The 24,869-nt window shown below is 31.5% G+C and overlaps 2 protein-coding genes across 3 annotated transcripts in view; one reads left to right on the top strand and one right to left on the bottom strand.

Annotated features, from left to right (window-relative positions):
• The first annotated feature begins 24 nt into the window (after positions 1-24).
• On the top strand, positions 25-5,097 carry LOC130442554 (ubiquitin-associated protein 1). Of its 2 annotated transcripts, none has more exons than XM_056776753.1 (4): positions 25-265; positions 337-613; positions 1,807-2,783; positions 4,900-5,097. In XM_056776753.1, exons 2-4 carry the CDS (start codon positions 349-351, stop codon positions 5,023-5,025), a joined length of 1,368 nt encoding a protein of 455 aa, XP_056632731.1. In that variant the 5' UTR covers positions 25-265; positions 337-348; the 3' UTR covers positions 5,026-5,097. The 2 variants fall into 2 exon arrangements, with proteins under 2 accessions (XP_056632731.1, XP_056632733.1); XM_056776755.1 differs by having other exon boundaries at positions 323-613.
• A 1,695-nt stretch (positions 5,098-6,792) lies between these two features.
• LOC130443014 (fizzy-related protein homolog) overlaps positions 6,793-24,869 on the bottom strand; it is a 63,781-nt gene continuing 45,704 nt past the window's right edge. Inside the window, exons 2-5 of the mRNA XM_056777456.1 lie at positions 22,396-22,644; positions 22,074-22,323; positions 11,841-12,131; positions 6,793-9,811 (exon numbers count right to left, since the gene is read on the bottom strand). Of these exons, the coding sequence (XP_056633434.1) occupies positions 9,525-9,811; positions 11,841-12,131; positions 22,074-22,323; positions 22,396-22,644 (1,077 nt within the window). The 3' untranslated portion in view covers positions 6,793-9,524. The remainder of the gene's footprint in view (positions 9,812-11,840; positions 12,132-22,073; positions 22,324-22,395; positions 22,645-24,869) is intronic.

Here is a 24,869-nt window from a genome sequence, read left to right as displayed (position 1 = left end):
AATATTAATAAAGTTTCCTAACATGACTGTCATTTTGTATATTTGCATATTTTCATTATTCTGTGACAAATTATAAAAGTCTTAACATTGACATAATGATAGAAGTTTAATTTTCATTAGATAAATATTAAAAGTTATTATTTAATTATAAAGTAGATAAATTCCGTGGACTAGTGTTATTGTTACGAATTTATATTTTTAATTCTGAATGTGAGATGACATTAACTTGGTTATAATAGGTTTAATTATCTTTAAAATTAATACGGTAAGCTAACAAAGATCTTTAATAGTTAATTCGGTATTATACTGACTTCAAATACAGTCCTTTACTTCTAGACCGCTTTTATTATGGCCAAGCAAAATAATGATTGTTATACAGATAACATTAAGGTAAAAATTTCTGAAAAGTATAAACCACCACCTCGTATCAATTTAGCCATTAGTTATGCACAGAGGATCAATCTAAACAAACAAATTCAAGATAACATACCAAGTTACGAATTTTCTCTAGAAAAAACTGCTCTTATTAAAATGAAGGAATGGAAGAATCATAGGGTAACCATTGCTCAGGAAAGAAAAGATAGGATTGATTCTGCTAGAGAAGAATACCTAAGTAAGCTTGAAATATTGAGTAGATTCATTATAAATTCGAATATTTCCATATCTTGTTGGATTTTCTTCTTTAAGCTAGAGTCTAATTTGTTTTAATTATATCATATGATATGAAACTAAAGAGATGTCCAGATTTCTTTAAAATTAATAATAATTTCATTGACCTTGAGTCACTTCTTTTCAGTCAACAAACAATTTTAATCCACTACACAGCAAATGTACATAATAGAAGTTGAATTAAAAGTTTTTCATGAAAAATTCAGGTGTATTTTTTGGAAATGGATTTTTTAAAAGATATATTGTGTTAATTCTCTTATTGATGTGAGTATAAATGCAATAATGACTACTGATATCTGGGGGAAATATTTAATAAATCTCCACTGATGGCATAAGCTCACCATGGAAAATTCTGACATTCTTTGCATTTAAGTATAATTTTCAGCCAAAAAAGTCCTTAACCTAAGAGCAGAGTATTAATTTAACTATTGTTGATCTTGGTAAAGCCTGGAGCTTTTCTTGAGTTAATATTTCTTTTTATCTGAGTAAAAAGTCATTAGGTGATATATGCTTGATTAGTTCTTCTTCTTGGAATTTTTCTTCCCAGTCTGAATCTTCTTTTTGATTATAATTTGGTTTAACTGTTTGTTCTACATGATTTTCAAAAGGTTGCATCTTATATGTGTTGTTTGAAGCCCAATTTCCACCAGCTTGTTTAATTGGAGGGTTTTGGCTTATAGGTCTTCATTTGTTTGCTTTTTAAAGAGAATAATCTGTATTGTTCTCATTTGTTAAATCTCATAGATTCTTCTCCAATTTTTTGGATTTCTCTTTTTAGGTGTAGTATTACTAGTTCTATCTATTGTTTGCTGCTTCCTTTTAAGTTTTCTTTTGTGATGAGTTATCTAATATCATTAAGAAATTTCTCAACTTTCTGCTTAAGTTTCCTTTTGTTGTTTAATAAAATTGTTAGGTTAATTTTTTATTTGATATAATTCCCAGTAGAGTTTTGAATTGATGTTATTTTTTTCTCTTATTCTAATCAGACAACTTCTTTGAAAAGTTTATGTACATACATGTACAATGTGTCGATTGTAAGCTGCTAGCAAGTTGAAGTGCAAAGATACAAGTTGATCATCTTTTTTAATTTAACTTTTAGCCTATTTTTTCACATAATCATTCATATATGTTTTTTAGAAAAGAAGAGAAATGAACAGGAATCAATAGACAAAGAGAAAATAGATGAAATAGAGCTTAAGACTGTAAATGAGGCTGCCACTACAGCAACTAGTACATCATTCATGGGAGGAACAAATGTTTTAAGTATCAGTAGGAATTATGGAAGATATTCAGCTAATGATGATATTCTAGTTCCTACACAAATCACGAATCCTTATTCTAATATCCTTACACCCATCCCATTACAAAATTATAGTAATCAGCAATATCCTCATAAAACTGATAAAAGTCCATTCAATATATCAGATTTTGAAAACGATACCTCAAGTCCTTTTGACAATATGGAATTAAAATCTATTAATGATATGGAGGAGTTAGCGCAAGTTTTAAATAGAGATAAAACTAATTATAAGCCAAGTCCTAATATTAATGCATTTTCAAACTTTCCCAGTGTAAAGCCAACAACAACACAAGTTCAACCTACGTATTCTAATTACATGAGTAATCAGTATTCTTATAGCATTCCTAATTCTGCATCTTATGTTCGGCCAGTTGTATCTGATTATTCAAGTACAAATGGCTTCTATTACGATACTAATCCATTCCAACCTTATGCCTACAAACCTAGTCCTCCTACTGAGTATTACACACCTTCATCACAATCATTAAAAGATAGATCAGAAACTAAAACAACAAATTGTAAAAGTGTCCCAGATATTGTGAAAGCGTTAGAGAATGAAATAGAAAATACTCATATTAGTACTTCAGTTCTTCAAGAATCTTATGTAAGAAATGAAACAGTCACACAGAATACAAGGCCTAAGAGTATAGATGCTGTTTATCCTCGGCCGAAGATTAAAAAAGACGAGTTGGATGATCCATTTCAGTTATTAACTAAGAGTCAACAAGACTTATGCATGTCTATAAGTTCTATGGGATTTCCATTGTCAAGGGTTGCTAGGATTTGCCAGATTCTTGGAGATGATCAGAAAAAGGTAGGAATTTTATGCAGTATCACATTTTAAATGAATATACTCCCATCAGGTATAAATTTCACTTTTCACAATCATACATGGTAATGGCTCTCATTTTTAAAGATAATCAACCGAAAATTAATACCTATGAGTCGACAAATGGGGCAATTTTTGATATTTTGCTTTGTATTATAACAATTCCTTGTTGCTACCTAAATATAATTAAAAATTTGGGTTCACTAATTGATGAAAACAATAATTCTAACTAAAAAACATGCAACTATAATAAAAACATTTGATAAAAAAAAGAATTAAACAAATGTCTAAAGAAGTGAATTAACTAAAATATTGATATAACTTTTTGATCTAACTTTTTGTCGTTGGTGATACATATTAGTATTCCTTATCAGAGAATCCAATACATAAATACTTCCTTGAGAGCTGAAGTAATGTCCATTATGAATGAAAATATCATAGAAGAGATACAGAGAATCAAACAAGAACTAAAAGCACTCATAGGAGGTTAACACTGAAAATTGAAGATCAAAATAACACGACAGGCCTATATGCTTAAAGGCCGCCCACTGATTTATAATTAACTATAAAATATCTAAATACGAGAACAAATTAATTCGAGATAGACAACGAACAAACTTGAAAATCTAAAAAGTCTAAAGAAAATAACATTATTATCAGACTGAACACATAACCAGGTCAAGTTTCAGTTAACTATATTAGAATGGAAAACATTTGTGGATGTGAATATTGCTGAAAGTGACCTCAATAACTTTTATTCGCTAGGAAAAACAAGTAATCTTATCAAAATCGGGTTCACACATTCCTAAATAAAGCGGATATACTCAAAAATACAAGAATGAATATAAAAAAATCAATGAATTACAGGCTAGTAAAGTAGGGGCTACAAAAAAACTTTGGTTGACATGATTGCAGCCATTGTAGTGATCTGGAACAAATAAATTTGAAAAATCCCTAATCTGTAAATATGTCGCTATCGCATTGACCTTAACCAAAAAAATTCACAAAATGGCGTCGACATAAAATATCATTTTTTTTCACCCTTTCTCGAATTTTTGAAAAAGACTCCAAATTGAATTTTTTGCAAAATCCAAGAGAGACACGATAGGGAGATATATAAAAAAGATTTTCACCAAATTTCAAAGAAATCGGTCAGGTAGAACTTGAGATATCACTTTAAAAAAAGTAGTTTCATTAGAATATCTCGTTCCACTCGGCCGGCTTAGACGCTCCGTCACAAAATGAAATATCTCCGTAAATAATGCAAATTTTTAAAAATTCGTTAAAGGACATATTCTGAGGGTCTAAGCTTTGAAAATATGTAAAAAATCGATTTTTTTCAAATTTCTAGATCAAAATATCCCCTTAATATCAAATAAGGAAAACTAGACAATTGTATATCTTATAATAATAAAAAAGCTGATTATGTGATGAGGTTCTATTTGTTAACTTCTAGTAGACTTGGTATAACTTTTAAATTTAATTTAATTATCTTAATGAGACCCGTTATTCTTTAAAAATTTAAATTAGGAATAATGGAAATATGGAGGGGTTTTAAATGTGAGACACTGTATATTATATCAAACTTGTGGTGTCTTATCTAGTTAGAGGTGAAAATATAATCAAATATAATTTTTGAAAATTGAATATAAAAGCTATAGTTTCTTTATAATGTAAATTAATAATTTTCATACCCACTTTATTATAATCAACACATTCTGTATTGTTCGCCCTGTAACTATTCAGTTTTAATCTATAGTAATGTTTGTTCTATTTATAACATTTTTAATAATGCTATTATGAAAACTATTTTTAAATGAATTAAAATTTAAATTAGAGTAATTACTCTCTTAATGTAATTGTTTTGAATTTGTTTATTTGGTGATAAGTAAAACCTTTAATACCCTTTATTTTGGTTAATCTTGTGGTAAGAAATTAGTACAAAGTACATGTTCTAACCTACTTCTTCACATATTTCATAAAGATTTTAGATACTTAGCCAACTTGAAAACATTCTAAAATTTCTAGTCTGTCTGCTTGTACTTTTTATTTTCTAATATTGTATTTAAAACTATCCTGTATATTGATTTATTTATTTTAGGTTGTAGACCATTTGTTGGCGTTGTCAGATCTATTAGATTTAGGATTTGCTGAAAAAGACATTTCACTTGCGTTGGTTGAATGTGACAATGATAAAGACAAAGCTTTGGATAAATTGATATCGTAAACTTATTTTTATGGCTGTGCTGTATTATATACTTTTTATGCTGAAAAATGTATTGTGATTTAAATTTATTTATTTGTAAATAATAATTTCTACTCAATTCAAAGTAATATTTTTTTTTCAAATCCAGCTACCTCATAGTTTATTGCAGATGTAGTGTCAAGAAGTTGTAGGAAAAATTGTGGCCCGTTTTGAAAAATTGGGTATCATTAGAGCTGTCCGAAAAGACCTATTAAAGATTATTATTAATATTAATAAAGATGAATAATTAAAAGACTTATTTACATTTTTATATGCCGAATTATTACTCCCAATTTATTCTCGTATAGTTTGGATTATTGCATTTTTGTTAGTATCATCTATTGTAAAAATTATGTAATGTATTTATATACTTGAATAAATGCACTAAATTAACTTACTTGTCTATACTGATGTGTTTGTGATGACATTAGATTATTAACTGACTCTACGGCCGTTAGATACTCGTTTTATACACATTATAGAATCTTCTTTACTTGAAATCTTTAACTTGCCAATATCCGATAATCTCATGTTGAAATAAAAACCAAAAATTATTTTGCATTTACATCATACTAAGGTAGGGATTGCTGCTACTGACCAAATGGTTAACATTATACCTGGCAAAACCAAACAACGAAATTGCCTACTAAAATTTTTTACTTCCTGTTGAACGTTGCAGTACTGAATTCTTTATGTGTCGAATAATCCTTAATATTAAGCTGGAAACATATCCCAAAGAAGAGAAAATCTTTTGGAACTCTTTGGACAAATTATTATTACAATAACTATAACTCGATCTAGAGCTGAACCTTGGGAAAATAAATGAAAATTTGCGGTTTTGCTTTTCCGCCTCATCCTCCAAGATGGGAGATGGCGAAAGAAATGACAAAATATTCCCAGTTCACAAAAAATGTCGAATATCTCATAAAACCACGAGGACGAGGCAAGCCTTCGATTTGTTTCTTAATTGAAATAAATTATAAATCTAAATAGCTTTTGAAACAAAATAAAGTTGACTCGAACTTATCAACATTATTGTTTGTGTACGTAGATTTTTCAATGTTTATTATATTTTATGTTAAATTGTATTACAAAATCGACTACAAATGGATAAAGAAAAAGACTTTTCCTCAACCCTACTAGAAATTAGGCCAGGTGTTGAAGGTGTTTTCATTAAATTTAATTAATGGAAAAGTCGAGGAAAGTATATAATATGGGCTATGAATCTTTTTTGAACTAGAAAAAGGAAGAGAAAATCACTAAATTTTCATTATCGTCTTTGTTGGTATATTTCACTTATCCGCAAAATTTGTATGAAGTTAGAAAATTATGAAAAATTAGGAGCATTTTAAGACAGAAAGCAGGTTTTCAGCTTAAAAAAAGTGAAAACTTCTAGCAAAGATATCAATAACTTTCTAACTAGTAATGGGTGTATGTAGAAGTAATGATTTTCAACAAAATTATTTAGTAGTCGTGGATAACGTATTGTATTCTACTCGAGCATAAAATTATTCTTCACCTCTTGAATAAGGTTAATTTTAATACTTTGCGCGTATGGCAATCATATGATCATTGCATTTACAACTAGCCAATTGATCCAACTAGATCTTTCTGACATTCACCAACAATTTCGAAGAATAATCCACAATTATATGGAATTTATGAATGAAACAATTATTATTATTCCACCCGATACTAGAATAGGCATTGTAGAAAAAATTTTGTAAATTTTGAAATTAAATAAGAAAGTATATATTCATTTCTTTATTTAGCGAAGAAATCAACAATTTCATACAATATTGCAGTAATAAACATTCTACTTTGTTCAACTATTATATACAATTTATAGAAAAAAAAAATAAATAAATCTACAGGATGTGTCCAAAATATCAGCTTCTTCTATAAAAAGCTTTACAACTTTTCAACAAAGATTTGGAAATATTTTAATTAATTTAATTTTTTTTAAACCAATTAAGATGTCTTAACAAAGGAAATATTTGAGACATCCCGTAACATTTCAATCGAATTATTTAAAATTTAATTACCGAAATCAAGTTTTAAAACTCCCAAAAAACATCTGTAAATTCAATCATCAGTGCACACTAAGATAAAAATACAGGTTGTCCCAACTATCGTCGTTTTTGAATTGGGAATCCAAGTAGTTAGAGCATAAATTTTTTAGTTATCTTGTACTTACATTTGAACACAATTGAAAATACATTAATTCTAAAATTACCCTAAAAATACAAGATCATGAGAAACCCTTAGTGGGACAGCCTGTATATTAGTTTTTATTTTAAAAAACTCCGTCGTAGATGTAAATAGGTGTATAAAGGTGAAAAATACTATTACTATTATATATTATATACTATTTCGAAAAAAAAAAAATCATTTTATTTTCTTTTATTTTCAGTCTTCTAACTATTGTTTCATGTTACATATTAAAAAGAGGAATAATAAATGATTAAACAAATAGAAAGAGTAATAAAATAACATAATGATAGATAAGTGAGTAAATAAAAAAAACGATATTTTAGTAGATCCATGGAAAGGCTAAAAATGGAAACCGCAGGGAGAAATACCAAAAATAAATGATTATGAATTGGAGAAAATGTAAACAAAAGAATAAAAGGGAGAATTAAACTTAACAGAGAAAAGGCACACTAACTTTAACTGGAAGAAACTAAAAAACAGATTTTAGTTGAAAAATGTCTTGGAAATGGATAGAGGTAAAAGAAGAAATATTCAACAAGGCAATTGCTCAACAAAGTCTCTTACAGAAAGTAGGAGAAAACTTGTTTTGATTAATCACAGGTTCATGGTTGATCTAATAGAAAGTAACTTGCATACAATAGTAAATAAAAAATAGGTTGGAATAAAGTATAATTGTCTAAGAGGCAAAGACATACCAAAATATCTGAGAAGAAGCAGACAATTTGATCCTCCACTGGTATCAGATTGATTAAGTTAGAAGAAGAAAACTGGGAAACGAGATGATATGGAGAATCAACATTCAACAAAGCAAATGCTCAACAAAATCTCTTACAGAGAAATCTTTTTTTGATTCATCACAGGTTCTGGATTAATTGGATGGAAAACAATTTGCATAGAATAGGAGAGAAAAAATAGGAAGAGGGTGAAATAAAAAATAATAATACACGTGGTAATAGACAACAAAAATATCTGAGAAAAGGCAGGGAAAGAGTAAAAACATAAAAAAATTCCTGAGAAGAAGCAGAATAAAAACGCGGTTTCATACTGCACAGATATTGGACTCGAGTTAAAATAAAAAAAAAATAGAAAACAAGATGGAATGAAGAGGCAAAAAATACGCAAAATATCTAAAGATGGTGCAAGGAAATGTGGTTTGATTAGAGAAGTACCTACTTAGAATAGGAGAGCAAAAATTAGAAATAGATTACAATTGAGAATAATTGTCTACGAAGCAGATATAAAAAAATATCTGAGAAGGTTTGATCTTCCACAGAAACTGGATTGAGTGTATTAAAAAATGGCTTGAATGAGAAAGAATGAAAAGAAAAAAATGGAATGGAAAATAATCATCCAAAATACAACAGAAACTGGAAAAATGTGGTTTGATTAAAACTGAAGTGATCAAGTTAAAAAATATATTTACAATTTCCTCAGAAATTTATAACCTGTTATGCGTGCGAAAACATAATTAATGTTTAGAAGTTGTAAAAATTTTGGATTTTATCAAAGAAATCGTTGTTTAGAAACTTCCTTTATGGTAATCAATGTTTCGGGATGTAATAACTTAGTTCTCAAAGAATTGACAATTTATTAATAATAATTCAAAATTGGAAACAAAATGTCGTATTTGACCATGTTTGATAAATAAAAATATTGGAATAATTGACGATTATACAGTCTATTTACGTCTACGAGTTCGTTGCAATAAAACCCCTAAGAAAAACGACCCTAAAAAGTTACTTTGTAACAATTATACGATTTCATAGAAACCTCATTTCTTATATTAGCACAATTTGCTATACCGGGTGTTTGAATTTGACACTTAACTTGTTAAAACTATTTAAAATTAAACTGAAATCGAAACACCGAGCATGCCATAAAAATTTTAAAAATAAACATTTAAATTATCACATTTAATATAAATCTTCATAACAAAATCAATATAAAGTATTGTATGTAGATTAGTTACATAAAAATATATAAATAAACTTGTAAATTGTATAAAGGAGTGGGGTAGAGGCGTTTAGAAAAAAAATGGGGCACTTCACGGAAGTAAATTAATGGTTATCTAGTAACTTCTTAATTTCATTCACCCTGTAACACATTTTTTGTTTTAGTTATATTTTCACTACTCCAAAAAATTGAATTTGACTTAAAACCAAACTTTCCATCATTTTTATGTACAAAAAATATTCAACTCAAATATTACATTGGGTTTATACAGGGGGATTTGATAAATAAAAAAATGTATCGAAACTGTTACAATTTTAGCGTATCCCCGTATACAGACTCAAAACCGATCTTGTTTCTTTTTGTGACCTAGCTTTACTAAACACATTCCAAAATCTAAGTGTTTCGTCTCCGGCGCCGGTCACTATGGCTTCCCCGTCAGGTGAAAGTGCAAGATAAAGTACTCTGTATGAATGACCTGTCAATTTGGCAACTTGAGTGAGGCTTGGATATTTCCAAACTAGGATTTGGTTTTGGGAATAGCCGTGCGTTGAAACTAATTCCGAGCTATGCTTAGACCAAGCTAAGTTACAAACTTGGGAACCTGGAATAAACAAAATAAATCAATTTCACCACACCACACACTTATAAGCATTAGGTAAACTGAAAAATTCGTAGACTGACACCAAGGTGGCACTACTAGTATTAAATCCATATGATTTTCACCAAGTCTTAACAAACGATTACATTAGGTAAAGGAAAAGTGGGGGTTTCGGATGAAACTTGGTTAAAATTTGACTTTTTGAAGTTTAATTTGATAAATTCGGGTTATATGAGTCTAATTTGATACAGTTTTTCAAGTTTAATTTAGAGAAATAATTGTTTTTCTGATATCAATTTGGCCAGACAAGTCCCAACGAACCATACCTGTGGTTTACAGGATCCATATCTTAAACATGACCTAGCAGAAGGTGATTACATTAGTAAAAAATGGGTTTTTGGGGTAAAGCTTGATTAAAATTCAACTTTTTGACGATTACAAACTAGGGTTATATGAGTCTAATTTGATTCAAACATTGTCTTGTAAGGTTAATTTAGAGAAAAAATGTTTTTTCTGAGTTGAATTTGGTCAGACAAGACACAATGAGCGAAATTGTGGCTTAAAGATTCCATATTGTGAACATAAACCAACAAAACAAGTGTACATAAGTCAAAAGGGGCTTTAACATGGGTCAAAATTTGGCTTTTTGAAATTTAATTTGACAAATTGGGGTTATGTGAATCTAATTTGATTGAAAGTACGTTTATTAAGGTTAATTTAGAGAAAAACTGCTTCTCCAAGCCAAGAACAAACTATAATTGTGGTTTACGGGATCTATATCGTAAACAAAACCTAATAGAAGAAGATTACATTAGTCAAAAGTGGGTTTTTGGGCTTGGTTAAAATTTAAGTTTTTCAAGTTTAATTTGACAAATTCCGTTTATATAAGTCTAATTTGATTAAAAATATAGTTTTTTAAGGTTAAGTTAGAGAAAAAATTGCTTTTCTGTTTCAATTTGGTCAGACAAGATTTGAATGGAGCAAAATTGTGGTTTATACATTCCAAATTATGAACATAACCCAATAAAAGAAATTTACAAAGTCAAATGTGGGTTTTCTGGGTTAAACGTTTGTCAAAATTTGGCTTTTTGAAATTTTATTTGACAAATAGGGGTTATATGAGTCTAATAATGAAAATACAGTTTTTGAAAGGTTAAATTACAGAAAAATTGCTCCCCCGAGATTAATTTGGTCATATGAGACCAAATAAACCTTAATTGTGGTTTACAGGTTCTATATTGAGAACATAACCTAACAAAAGATTATATAAGTTTTTTTGGGTTTTTTAGTATTTTGAATGAATCCACTTTGGTTAGTTTGGAAAAATGGATAAAAAAGAAATTCCCGACTTAATAAATAATTGCTTTTTGACGCAAAAACACTATTAATCACAAAGTTTGATTCGATAATTATTATTCGGATTTTGCTCCAGAAAAATGAAACGTCGGTAGTTTACTAAATTTAAATGAGGACATCAAAAAAGTGCACGAAACAAATTCAAATAACCGTAACGTAGAGCTGATTGGGATAGCTGAGACCCTAAGATATCAAAGGAACGTGTTGGAATTTGGATATGTGGAAACTCTGTTCAAAGTGAGTACAAAAATTGATCATTCTGAGCTGAGAATTTCACATTGAAGTCTAATCGACAGTTAACACGTGATGAATTGACTTTAAAGCGCGAAAGGATACAAAATTCGGCAGAAAAATTTATGGCATCAATATTTTAAGATGCGGATGGTATAATATTTAACGAATATTTAAAAAAAAATGGAAAAGCGATAACAGCGAATATTACTTAGTGTTATTGAAGAAGAAAAAAGTCAATGCACAAATCAATGGAAACAATGAGAAAATTTCATAAATTAGGCTTGGAATTGATTCCGCATCTACCGTATTCTTCAGAGCTAGCCCACAGCGACGTCGAAGTCAACTATATTGAATTGAATTATAAAAAAATATTTTCAATACTAGTCTACGATATTTTCAATCCACCTGTTATATAATCGCGTATTAACAAAAAAAATCTAACCTGTATCAACGCACTGCATGGGTTGTCCAGTTAGGGTATTCCAGAATCGTATACATCTATCCGCCGTTCCGCCTCCGGACGCTAACAATCCATGGTGATGTGGAGACCATGCTATAGCTTTAACTGCAGCTAAATGATCCGTATACGTTTGTACAGGTGATAACGATTGCATATTCCAAACGTACAATCTGTTATCGTTGCCACCGGACGCCAGATATTGGTTATCCGGAGACCATTTTAATCCGCAGACTTCTTGTCGATGGCCAACTAGGCGTCGTTCTATTACGTTAGCTGGAATGAGAATTTCTATGTCAAATGAAAATGGTTTAGACAAAATAAGGAATAAAAACAAAAATAATATATTCATTTCATGAAACAATAACCAATATTGCTGCAAAATGGATCCCCAAATGTTTGAATATTGATCAAAAGCGTGTAAGGGTAGAAACATCGCGTTCGATCTGTGCTCGATTTGAAAACGATGTGGACTTCTTAAACCGAATTGTTACTATGAATGAGACTTGGGTACATTTCTACGATCCAGAAACAAAGCAAAAAAATCTGCTGGAAAAGTTCTTGCTTCAGTTTCTTGGTATTGCCATGATTCATGATTGATTTTTTGGATAAGGGTAGAACAATAACTGGAGATTACTATTCGACATTACTGACCACTCTAAGGGAAAAATTAAAAAAAAAGACGCGGAAAACTATCCAAAGGTGTTTTGTTTTTATAGCACACAAATCTACAAATTTATGGCCGAAAAAATACCTGAACTGTCTTATTCAGAATAATAAACAAAAATAACATTAAAAATTCGTGGTTCTCTGTTCAAAGTGTAAAAAGTGATTATAATGACGAAAATGTCGAGTCAAACGCGCCGCAGTTGCAAAATTCCTCCTGACAAATTTTGCTATATTTGTGGATAATTTATGGTGAAATCGCAAGCCAGGCCATTTTCCAAAAATGTGAAAAAAGCTATACGACCTGTTCCCTATAACGAAGATTTACTAGTACCGATTACGCCTTTAGATCCGCAAAATATTATTTTAGAAGATACTGGAGACAACGTGTCATGAGGAAGCTCCGAAGAACAATGCACTGACCCTATTTTTACTCCAAGTACCAGTTCTGGCGAGCCATATTTGATTGTTCAAAGTGAGTTAAATGATTTAGCACGTGATTTGGTGTTATCAAAGCAACAGTCTGAACTTCTTGCTTCCAGTCTTAAGGAATGGAACTTGTTAGCCAAAGAGACAAAAATTACAATGCTTAGAAAAAGAAATGCTACATTTTTTGCATTCTACAGTATGGAAAATTCGTTGTGTGCGTGAACGGATATTGATGGTCTGGTGAAGGAGCTTGATATTGAGCATAGTCCCAGTAAGTGGCGCCTATTTATTGACTCGCCTAAATACAGTTTTTTTACACAATGGAAATTTAAAATCGTCTATACCAGTTGCTCCTTCTGTGAAGATGAAAGAAACTTATGAAAATATTCGCTTGCTTTTAAACAAAATTAACTACAATAAGTATAAGTGGCAGATATGTGAGGACCTGAAGGTGATTGGTATTTCAAATGGACTTCAGGGAGAGTTTACGAAGCATTGTTGTTTTTTGTCTATCGGACATCCAGGCAGTAGATCAACACTATGTAAAAAAATGGCGAGCAAGAAGTGAGTTCAACCAGGATCTCAAAAATTTAAATATATAACCCTTGTAGATCCCAAAAATATCCTTCTGTCCCCCTTCACATTAAACTTGGATTGATGAATAACTTTGTAATGGCTACGGATAAAGAGGGTGATGAATTCAAATACCTTAGAGAATTCTTTCCCCAGTTGAGAGATGCCAAATTAAAGGGAGGTATTTTTATTGAGCCACAAATAAGAAAATTGCTGGACGATGACAATTTTGCAAAAAAGCTAACCAAGCAGAAACTTAGAGCATGGAAGGCATTTGTTAGTGAAGTGAAGGGATTTTTGGGCAACAATATGAATCCAAACTACCAACAGTTAGTTGATAAACTTCTAGACGCCTACGAATCCCTTGGTGCTCGAATGTTATTGAAAATTCATTTCCTCCATTCCCATCTGACATTTTTTCCCGAAAATATGGGAGCAGTCAGTGATGAGCAGGCTGAAAGGTTCCACCAAGAAATTAGAACAATGGAAATTCGGTATCAAGGACGAGGGATTCGGCCATGATGGGTGATTACTGTTAGTTTTTAAAAAGAGAAAGTGCAACCCCTCATAAAAGGTAAAAACAAAGCTAATTTATATTTAAACTGATTTTTTTTTATTTTTAATAGATGTGAGGCATGTTTACTAGATGTAAACTATAAATATTTATATCATTTTTCTAATAATATTTTACCAATGAATATGGTTCTATAAATGTAATATAAAAACCTTACGTGTTACAATTTTTTCATATTTTTGTGTTTGCATAGGTCCAATTTTTTACAATCTTATGTTACTACAAAATTTTTTTCTGTCGACCAGTGTGAAGCAATACTCATTTAAATATACAACTAATTTGATAAATGTAAATCATCTCAATACTTTAGCTGATTAGTACAAGGAATAAAAAACAATGAAAATTATAGTAATTTAATGAGGCGCACGTGAGCTGCCGCTATCTAACAATACCCCCACTTCAATAAGTGTATAGCTTATTAATATGCTATAGTAACACGTAATAATCACTGAAAATAATCTGCTTAAAAAACGGATTTAAAATGATACTTAATTTTTATGGTTGCCTAAAGCCGGATCCCTTCGTAGAAATTTTTATGTTCTAAAATTTGATTAGTTTCTATGTAACTGTTTTCATTATTTACTATTTACATAACTTTTTACTGAACATATTCAAAACGTGAAGTTATAATGATCTACAGGGTGATGTGAGACTGTGAATTCAGGACTTCATTTTTCAACAGGATGGAACTCCACCCCATCGGCACCTCGATGTACGAGGCTTTTGAAATGAATCCCTACCTCAGCGCTGGATAGTTCGCAGGGGAAATGAAGACCTGGCTCTACACTTCTGGTCACCGAGATCTCCTGATCTCACTCCATGTGACTATTTATTGTGGGGTTATGTTAAGCAAGCTGTTTCCGTCTCGCTTCTACAAACAACTCTGAACGATCTGCGGAACCGTATCTCTGCTACCGTGAACTCAGTAACAGCAGATACATTTGCTCGTGTGTGGAATGAGTTTGGCTACTTTGAAACTTCCTCTATTCATCGGTATAAAAATTATTCATGTAGCATTTGTATTTTAATAAGTACGAATTTTTAAAAATGGGTCCATATATATATATGTATATATAACCTTGTACTTAATTTAATTATTTATCAATAAGCCAAATCCCTCGGAGTCCCTTTATAAATTTATTTATATTTATACAAACATGCATATGTTGTATATCAGGTCAACCAAACAAAAGTGATTACTAGAATAGAATAATTGCAATAATTAAATAGTTCAGATAACAAACATAACTTGTGTGAATGCAGAATGCAAGCAAATAAATTTATCATTTTAGATACGCGAGAGCTTGTTCAGCAATATCGATTATATCGAATCAATTGGTAAACAATACTGAAACAAACATCTATTATTGTTGTACGAGTAAGAAATATAATATTAGTATACAGGTAGGTTTTAATTGAAAAGTGAAAAATGTTACTATTCGCACCTATCGATATTTCCGTTAAGCAATCTCACGATGTTGCTAATACGGTTTCGAACAACCAAATGGAATAAACTCGTTAACAAATGAATGAGGGCGTGTTGGGAAAAACGCTTCGACACGTCGATTTGTATTTAATACGCATTTAAAAAATTTACAGCGTGTATCATGTACCAGTTGCCAATACCAAATTTCTCATTTTAAATGCAACTCCCTGTATATTATTTACTTTTTAGAGTCTTCATACGATTACACCCTAACACTGTTTATCGTCTACTATTATGAGTGAAACGTTGTCATCAGTGTTCCCAACTCTCAAAGAATCATCTCCCTAAAGCCCCAATCAAAGACCCCTAAAATCCCCACAACTACTACATATTCTCCCCTAAAAATTTTATTATTCTCATTTTATATTATTTATAAAGTATTTCTAAATAAATTTCATTAAAAATAATAAAGTATCATTAAATAAATAAAAAATTTCAATTTTAACATTTTTGCGGATGGTTGTGCATGATCCACCATTCCGTTGCAGCGTAATCATATTTTATAATATTTCAATAGATATTATGTTCTTTACAATGTTATGAAAATCCTCAAAAATATCCTTTCCCTCTAATCTTGGGGGGGGGGGAAACCCTAAGTTGGGAGCCCTGGTTATCGTTCGACGACCGCTGACGCTACGCCTGGCGTTCAGACGTCGATCTAAACGTTTACGCTCAAGTCGGACGCCGCATACAGAATTTAATAGGAGACCGAGGCATAATTTTAAAAAAATCAACAGAAAGTAGATATAAGTCTCTTTGCGTTAACTGGATGAATACTTCCTTTACTTCCTGAATACTTGGAGACAATAACTGCCTACAGTTCTTTATCTTCCATGGTTTGATCTGAACTGAAGTGGAAAAACGCTTAAGCGTGGTCATGTGCAAAGAATTTAAAAGGCGCGCAGATCGCTACGTTCGTATCGCCGCGAACAAGACGCAAGCATGGACGTAGTCTTAAATTCCCAAACTAAAGTCTCAGTTTCCTATTGAATGCTATATGTGGCGTCCGACCTGAACGTAAACGTTCCGATGGACTTCTGAACGCCGGGCACAGCGTCAGTCTCAATATTTGTGTTTATAAATATTATTTTTATGTTCCTTGTCACTTTTATCGTATAATGAACAATAACATTGGACTGATTCGATAAATAATTCCTCTTCTTATCGAATGCCCACATTTTGGGCTGACGTTTGTATGGCGCCTAGGGTGTGACGCTGTACGCGACCGACGGCGTTTATATGGCACCATTGCCTTAGCAAATTCTCGTCTGCCCGCATGACAGTAGTGATCAGTGTCAGTACTATTGTGGTTCATGTATAAGAAATGCACACAACGAAATAGTTAGAGATATTAGAGATACCTCAATCACACGAATAAGTTACGCGCTTATTTCATGGAAAATTTACAAATTTGCCGCATTTATCCCAAGTAACAACTAGCAAAATCGAAAAGCTCTTTGGAGAGTTTGGTTACAATAGAAAAAAAAATAGTTGCCAATGCATTAAGTGATAATACGAAATGAGATACTCTGCTTAAGTTTCATGTTCCACTGTTCAACGTTAGCCACACAAGAATTTTTCAAATATTGAAGGAAAATAAAATGTATCCCTATCAAATGATACCAACTCAGGAGAACATGTAATCTAATTAGAAGATGTATTGTTTTCATAGTCATCATGAAGTTCCTACCATTACCAAATCAATGTCCGTCAGTATCTGAATCAAATTTTCCCAAATCGGTGGATAAAGAGGAGTGGATCGATGGAATATCCAGCACATCCTCCTGATCTGACCCTATTAGACTTCTAATTGAGGAGGAGAATATAAAATGTTGGGATATGTGTTGTTTTCTGATGAGAGCACATTCACGTTCATGTTAATTGTCAAAATTGCCACAATTAGTCAATCAAACATTAACAAAAAGTTAATGTTTGGACAGGAATTGTTGGAAATTTTTCATTGATAGCAACTTGAATGAAGATAAATATTTAGAACTGCTCCTCGTGCCGACTTAGACAAACTTATATTCTGATTCATCAAAACAACAAGTTCCTGCGAATATAATGTGGTTTCAGTGAGGTGGAACACCTCGTCATTAATTAATCATCAATGTTCGGCAGTACCTGAACCAAATTTTTTAAAATCTGCGGGTAAGGAGATGCGAATCCATAGAATGGCCAGCACATTGTCCTGACTTGACGTCATTCGACTTCTTTTACATTGTATCACATTGAAATTGATGTTTGTTTATAAAATAATCACCATTATTTATTAGGTTTTTAGTGTAATGTGGCGAATTGGTGAAATAATTTCTTTTAATCTTAATTATTGTAATAAATTCTAAAACACTTAATATTTCCGAAACAGTTGAGAATAGGTATAGTACATGGTACTTGAATGAAGTTCAAGCGTTTTTACCAACCCGCCATCATTAATATATTCCAATCGACTGTTCCACACCGTATATTTAATAAAATTTTTTGACACCTCCAGAAATTGTTTTATTTTATCTTTGTCTAATAATTAGATACTATTCCGGAAAAGTATGACCTCTCTTTAACATAAACGATATATATTAGAAAGTATTGTTGATTTAGCTTTTTATTTGGACATTTGTTTAGCATTATTAACCTGATTTTTTTTTTCAGTTACTCTCACCAAATTATACGGAATTAAAACATTATTTCGACTAACCTATATTTTGTAGTCGACAGGAATCTCTTATTATGCTATCCATTTAAGAAAATAGGTTATTTTAACTAGTAGCGCCTAATATCCCATTTCAACCAGAAAGTCAAGTCAACGTCAAAATCAGCCGATTTTGATCCTTTTACCATAAACAAGGGACTAAAGTCCTTCTGAACGATGATATCAATTTTCAGTTCAGTTTAAGTCGAACTGTCAGTTTTCCCTAGGTGTAAAAAGATAAAAAACTGAAAGGAAATACAAACTCAAACGGAGAACTGACGAGATGGCCAGATCTATTTGTTTCATTTCAGTTTTAAGAATTCCGTCTGTTATTGGTGATTGTTTGATTGTATAAAAATTAACGGATAATTTTATCCAGATTTGGTATGAAACCGGAGATTTTGAAATATTGATATCGTTATGAAATTTGGCAAATTTATAAATCCTGGGGGTTTAATAGTCCGTTGAACGCAAATATCGCGACAGAATTTATGTACTAGAATCTTATTATTACGGAGTCATCAGTTTTTAATTCATTTATCTCAATAAATAGTGAAAAAAATGATTCAATATTTTTTTGCTGCATCATGATTCTATTCATTTATCTTCGTCGCCTCTGATTTCATTTTCTTCATCTGCAGGTTTTTTGGCTCAGCGGGCCAGACAATTGTGTCATTTTTATGGGGACTAAATACTGGTCTTTTAGTTCCCATCCTCAATCAGTGTTTATTTGTTTTGCTGCATCATGATTCTTTTTCTTTATTTTCGTCGCTTCCCATTTCATTTTCTTCATCTGCAGGTTTTTTGGCTCAGCGGGCCAGACAATTGTGTTATTTTTATGGGGACTAAATGCTGGTCTTTTAGTTCCCATCCTCAATCAGTGTTTATTTGTTTTGCTGCATCATGATTCTTTTTCTTTATTTTCGTCGCTTCCCATTTCATTTTCTTCATCTGCAGGTTTTTTGGCTCAGCGGGCCAGACAATTGTGTCATTTTTATGGGGACTAAATGCTGGTCTTTTAGTTCCCATCCTCAGTCAGTGTTTATTTGTTTTGCGGCATCATGATTCTTTTTCTTTATTTTCGTCGCTTCCCATTTCATTTTCTTCATCTGCAGGTTCTTTGGCTTAGCGGGCCAGACAATTGTGTCATTTTTATGGGGACTGAATGCTGTTCCTTTAATTCCCATTCTCAATCAGTGGAATTGATGCCACAATGATTTCCGTAAAACCACATTTGCACTTGTAAATAAACTCTTTTCAAGCTTATTGAAATGATATAGGTACCTAGTAGGTAATCCTAGTCGTGATAGTCGTGTTCAGCGATTTTGAAAACCCACAGGATGTATATATTCATCCAATTTCGTAACAAAGTTCCAGGGGGTTCCAGGAATCAACGTAAATGTTGATCAGCATGGGCATTAGGTTCCTCGTAGTTGCGTGATGCGATATTCGTGTTAAGCGACGTCTAGAAGCGAAATTGTACTAATTTTGGGCGATATTTTTCATTTTGAAAGATGTACTTTCCAAAGTGTATTTTCATTTTGTTGTCAAAGGCTTTCCCGAATCTAATGCACTTTAATCCGTCTTACAGCTCAGAAATTTCTAAATTTGGTGATTGATTTGTTCAAATATATCAGAAAAAATGTAGATAATTTTGGTGTTATAAAGAAAATCAAAGAAATATTCTACTGAATTTGTAATATAATAATGACATGCGAAATATCTTGTAACAAGATTTGAAATAACAGTACTAATAAAACTATGTTTGGAAATTTATAATTGGCGACGTTTTATGCATATTTGTGCAGATCTTATTGGTGATATTTCCATTTATATTTTCCGAAGAACGGGTACCAGTTACAATAACAAATTAGCAAATACGCTTAGTCATAATTCTATGAGAAATTAGAATTGTAAGTACATCATTATAACCCACGAGTGTATGATTCTTATAAAAAATAGTTTCTATATGACAATGAATGTAATATTGGAAATTCTCTATTACGATTCGTATAGTGGTGGATTAGGTAGAAAAAAATATCCATAACACATCGTTATTTATAAATAAAGTTCTGCAGTAAGACTAATAATTAAGTAATTATGATATTTGCAAGAAGATAGTGAATTTTTGGAAATTTACAGTTTTATTTGTATATATTGTTGATCTAATAACAAATTATTCGATAAAATAATATTTCGGTACCAATTAGACAATGCGACAACGTAAAATATAAAAAATAATGAAATAACTTTGAAGTATACACTGTATAGTTTCAACCATACAAATATGTATGTAGGTCAACAGACTTTAACATTTTAAATAAGGCCTATCAAACATTTCCTGCCATTTTCCTTTTCTAAGATCAATGGTATTAAAAACATACTATTAATTATTTTAAACAATGTAAAAGGGTCGAGGAACCTTTTTACTTCTATAGAGCATTACACTCTGTTTCACAAGTAAATACAAGTGGATTTAAAAATGTCGAAAATGGAACGAAATGTATTGTGAAGTGTGTAGTAAAATGTCAATATTTTATAGTGAAGATAGTGAATATTTCTTCATATAATTTCTATGCGTCTGGTAGTTAATCTTTGGCTGGTTGGCAAAACATTCGACAACAATGTAAGTTAAAAAAGTACCGAAAAGCTTAATGAAATGTTAAAAATTTGTCCATGGCTATGAACCTGGGAGAAAAATTTGAAATTACCTATGGAAAACTAGTGATACAACTCGACCTAAAAAGGCCTGTTCATCAAAATCGAACAACAAAGCCATAGTAAACAAAACCAGCAGAAAGGAATTGTTATCTTAAGTTTGAACAAATGTGTCAAAGAAGCTCACGAAATGTTAAAATCTGTCTATGGATATGATCCTGAAAGAAAAATTTAGACTTCTCGATGGAAAGCTAGTGACTCATTTCACTCTAAAGAGAACTGTTTCCGAAAATTAAATTTCAAGGTAATGGTGAACAAAACCAGAAAGTCTTTCCAACAATACTGGCCTGAAAGTCTCTCTAAAAAGAAAAAAAAAAGACACGACAATAAAAGGAAAATACCTGATTCTGTCTGTGGTTTTGAAGAAACATCTAGAAGAAAAATATATGCGGGCAATATCGTTAAGAAGATGTTGGAAAGCGAAGGAAGATATAAGAGATGAAGAGGCATACAAAAGATGGGAAATAGAGACTTTTTTAATACTACTGATTGTTCTAATTGAAACGTCTGTTAATTAATTTCCATCATGTATTCCATGAATTTGGAATAAAATAGGAAAGAGAAGAAGAACTGTAAAAGAAGATACAAACCTATCAGTAGAAGAGGAATGGAAAGAGATTTAAAAAGCGATATTAGAATCTTTGCCAAGAAAAGAAAACAGCAGGAAAGAAACGAAAAATGGTTCCATGATGAATGAAAGGCAACTCTCACTGACAGAAAGAAAGCAAGAAAAAACAGACAAATATAGACCCAAGAAACAAGCAGAAAGAAGAAATTAAAGACATATGACGACAAGAACAATTTATAGTATAGATAAAGAAGGCATTTGTGTAAGAAGCAAAAATAATTGTCTTAGAAATAAATGGAGAGAAAACAAAATACATAGAGATGCGTACTGAAGGTATAGAAAGCAAAAATAAGAAGATAGCAAATGGAGAAGAATATAATTTCGAAAAAATTAAACGATTTGATTGTCTAGAAGTAATAGTTACCTCCACAAACTTAAAAGAGAGTGATCATACTAAAAAATGTCGAATTATAATGATTCTCTACCTATTCTATGGTTCAACTAAAATAACTTACGTGGTGTTCTTGTATCTCTTTGTAAAATCAGTCGATCTCTACTACCGGAACTCAATACGTCTCCATTCCATGCTAACGCTCCGACTCTAGCAGAATGTCCCATCAATTTGTTAACTTGCTTATTGACGGCCACGTCCCATACAGTAACATAACCTAAATGTGTTCCTACAGCTACTAAATGTCCTCGTTCGCTCCAAGCCACCGAAGTAACTACGTTACCATCACTGGATAAATCACACAATCTGGTAACCTGTTAAGAAATTAGTATTTTTTTTTTATTGAGCACGGCAATTTTTGATAATTTTGAAGAAAATTAGTTTACCTGGCTTGTACACGCCGACCATAAATAGACACAACTGCCTAAACCGACGCTTAGGACGTTCTGTACAGACCAGTCGACTAGATTCAGATAAAAATCATCTTGGAGTTCAGGAGCATCTAGGACTTTGAAGGGGATTCTAGATATTTTTCTTGTTGCTTTATGTGGAGATCTGAGAAGCCTTTGACTACTTGTACTGAGGGGGGACAAAGAATATGGACTAGACTGGGCTTTGATAGGAGTTTTTTCATTCTGAAACAAAAATAACGAATTTAGTTGCGTTCGATCGTAGTTACGAAGCTAATCAAACCTAAACCGTACACAATTTAGAATATACGAGGGTGGTTCAAATATAAATCGCAATTTGTGTATAAACGCGCGAATTTAGTGTTGTAAAAGTGGATGTTAAACTTGGGGTGGGGTCTATTTTTGTCGTTCAAAAGTAATATGTTGGTTTTCGGATTGATCAGACCATTATTTCTTTTTTGCAAAATCCGGATCTTCATTAGTTTTGGTAAAAACTAATTTGAAAATACCAATCGTTCAAAGGGATCGTCAGGATGCAATTCTTGAACAATATCTTTAATAATAGCTGAGATACAGTGCAGTCTCGACCAAAATGGGACACAGTGTACAAACATTTTTTGTACCAGACATTTTTTTTGTGTTATTAGAACTTTAATTATTATCTATGGGATTGAAACTCCTTTTAGAAACACTTTTCCCACCTATATTAAAATTGAAGAACTTTTTTTAAATTTAAAGATTATTCGCTTGATAAGACTAAAATTTTTCTGTTAATACGTAAATATTCAAAAATTTCGACTACTGGAAATACAATTACAACAATAATAAAAAGCATAAAAATAGACACCACCCTAAGTCTAACATCCACTTTTACGACACTAAATTTGCGCGTTTATTCACAAATTCCGATTTATATTTCCAAAAGTTTTCGCCTTGTAACTCAAGAATGAGACTAGTTGGAATATTTCTGTTTGTGGCTTTAAAAGTTTTACAAAAAAGTGATACGGGGTTGCGAAAACCGTATGTGTATATCTATGTGTACAATTGTGGAGTTTTCACTCTTCTGAATATTCTGCTATACCTAGTACACGCAAAAGGGAAAACCCACATACATATAATGAATTTTTTATCTTATTTAATATTTCATAGTTTGTATAATTATAAAAATAATTAATAATAAAGGAACATTGTATAGGCTGAATACCCTTGGTATCTAGGCTAATTTGAAACTAAAATAGAAGTAGATTTAAACGATGGAAGTTACGACACGAGTGATTTATTTCAAGGTTAACAAAGAATAAATGTGCTGTAGTTCATTTATTATTTTAACCCTTTATTCTACAGCAATGGATCGGTGTTTCAACAACACATTGATAAGAGGATTGTAAACAAACTACTCCTTCGCTTGTTCCAAATACGTGATATTTTCAAAACGATTGAAATTTATTTTTAAAATCAGTCTATTTTAAAAATAGTTCTAGCGTAGAATATTGTCTCAAATTTCTGCTTTGTACGTTAGACCAGTTAGAACAGATGAAGCTTTTCGAAAACGTCGTTACGAAAGAGTCGTTAGCTTTCTTGTGGATAGGGATAGTGATATTTTAATGCAGGATATGAAGGAGTTAGGAATGGCCTTGTTATAAGAAAACTTTCCTCTGCAGAGTTGGAATTGTGGTGGATTATAGTAGAGTAATGGGGTATCGACTGGAATAATGGGAGCCTAGAAGTAAATGGACGAACCAAACATATCTTCGAAAAGTCTAGGAAATTTTTTATTCTTTATAGTAAGTAAATGCGTCGACCATTTAGCTGGTGAACGGGTTCACCAGGTTACAGAAAACCTGCAACACAGACGTACGTCTTAAATAAATATTAGAACTGCATTTAAGTCATCTTTATGAGATGAGAAGACTGTAAACAACCGCATGTTTAATTTAAATATAAAAATTGGAACTTCAATCTTCCAGGAAAACGCCTTAATATAACACCTATTGATAGTGGCTCAATATTTGTTGAATGAGGTTTAAGCACATTTGTCTCTAACAAAACCGGAGATTATTATGAGGGTATGGATATAGAACGTTATGAAAAATTGTTTCCTGTTATTCTAAAATAGAATCAGGATCTGTTATTGTCGTGTAGAACTCTCTATATGACAGCCGACGTTTAAATCATTTACCAACCACCCAATGGAGATTGGTTTTCTCAGAAAAATATTTAAATCAATGGACCAATTTTGAAAATCGAATTACTAAACTTAGTATAGTGCTATAAAGATAAATACGTAGTCTATGCACGCGGCAGAACAAGCTTTACACTAGTTTTAACTTGCTTGCCACTCAGTCAAGTTGTTTTGAAGAAGGTCTAAAATTGAGTTTCGTGCTGTTATTTTTTACAAAAGAAGGATTAACACTAGCACAGGTCAAAAACAGATTAGAGGCTGTTTACGT

This window comes from Diorhabda sublineata, chromosome 4 (genome assembly GCF_026230105.1).
Source record: "Diorhabda sublineata isolate icDioSubl1.1 chromosome 4, icDioSubl1.1, whole genome shotgun sequence".
Lineage (NCBI taxonomy): Eukaryota > Metazoa > Arthropoda > Insecta > Coleoptera > Chrysomelidae > Diorhabda > Diorhabda sublineata.
This window is presented reverse-complemented; position numbering and strand designations above follow the sequence as displayed.

What these genes read in the sequence shown, in the direction of transcription:
- LOC130442554 (XM_056776753.1), top strand. Translation starts at nt 349, where the DNA reads ATGGCCAAGCAAAATAATGATTGTTATACAGATAACATTAAGGTAAAA. An exon ending in TGCTAGAGAAGAATACCTAA is followed by an intron (nt 614 to 1,806) that starts GTAAGCTTGAAA and finishes TATGTTTTTTAG; the next exon opens with AAAAGAAGAGAAATGAACAG. An exon ending in TTGGAGATGATCAGAAAAAG is followed by an intron (nt 2,784 to 4,899) that starts GTAGGAATTTTA and finishes TATTTATTTTAG; the next exon opens with GTTGTAGACCATTTGTTGGC.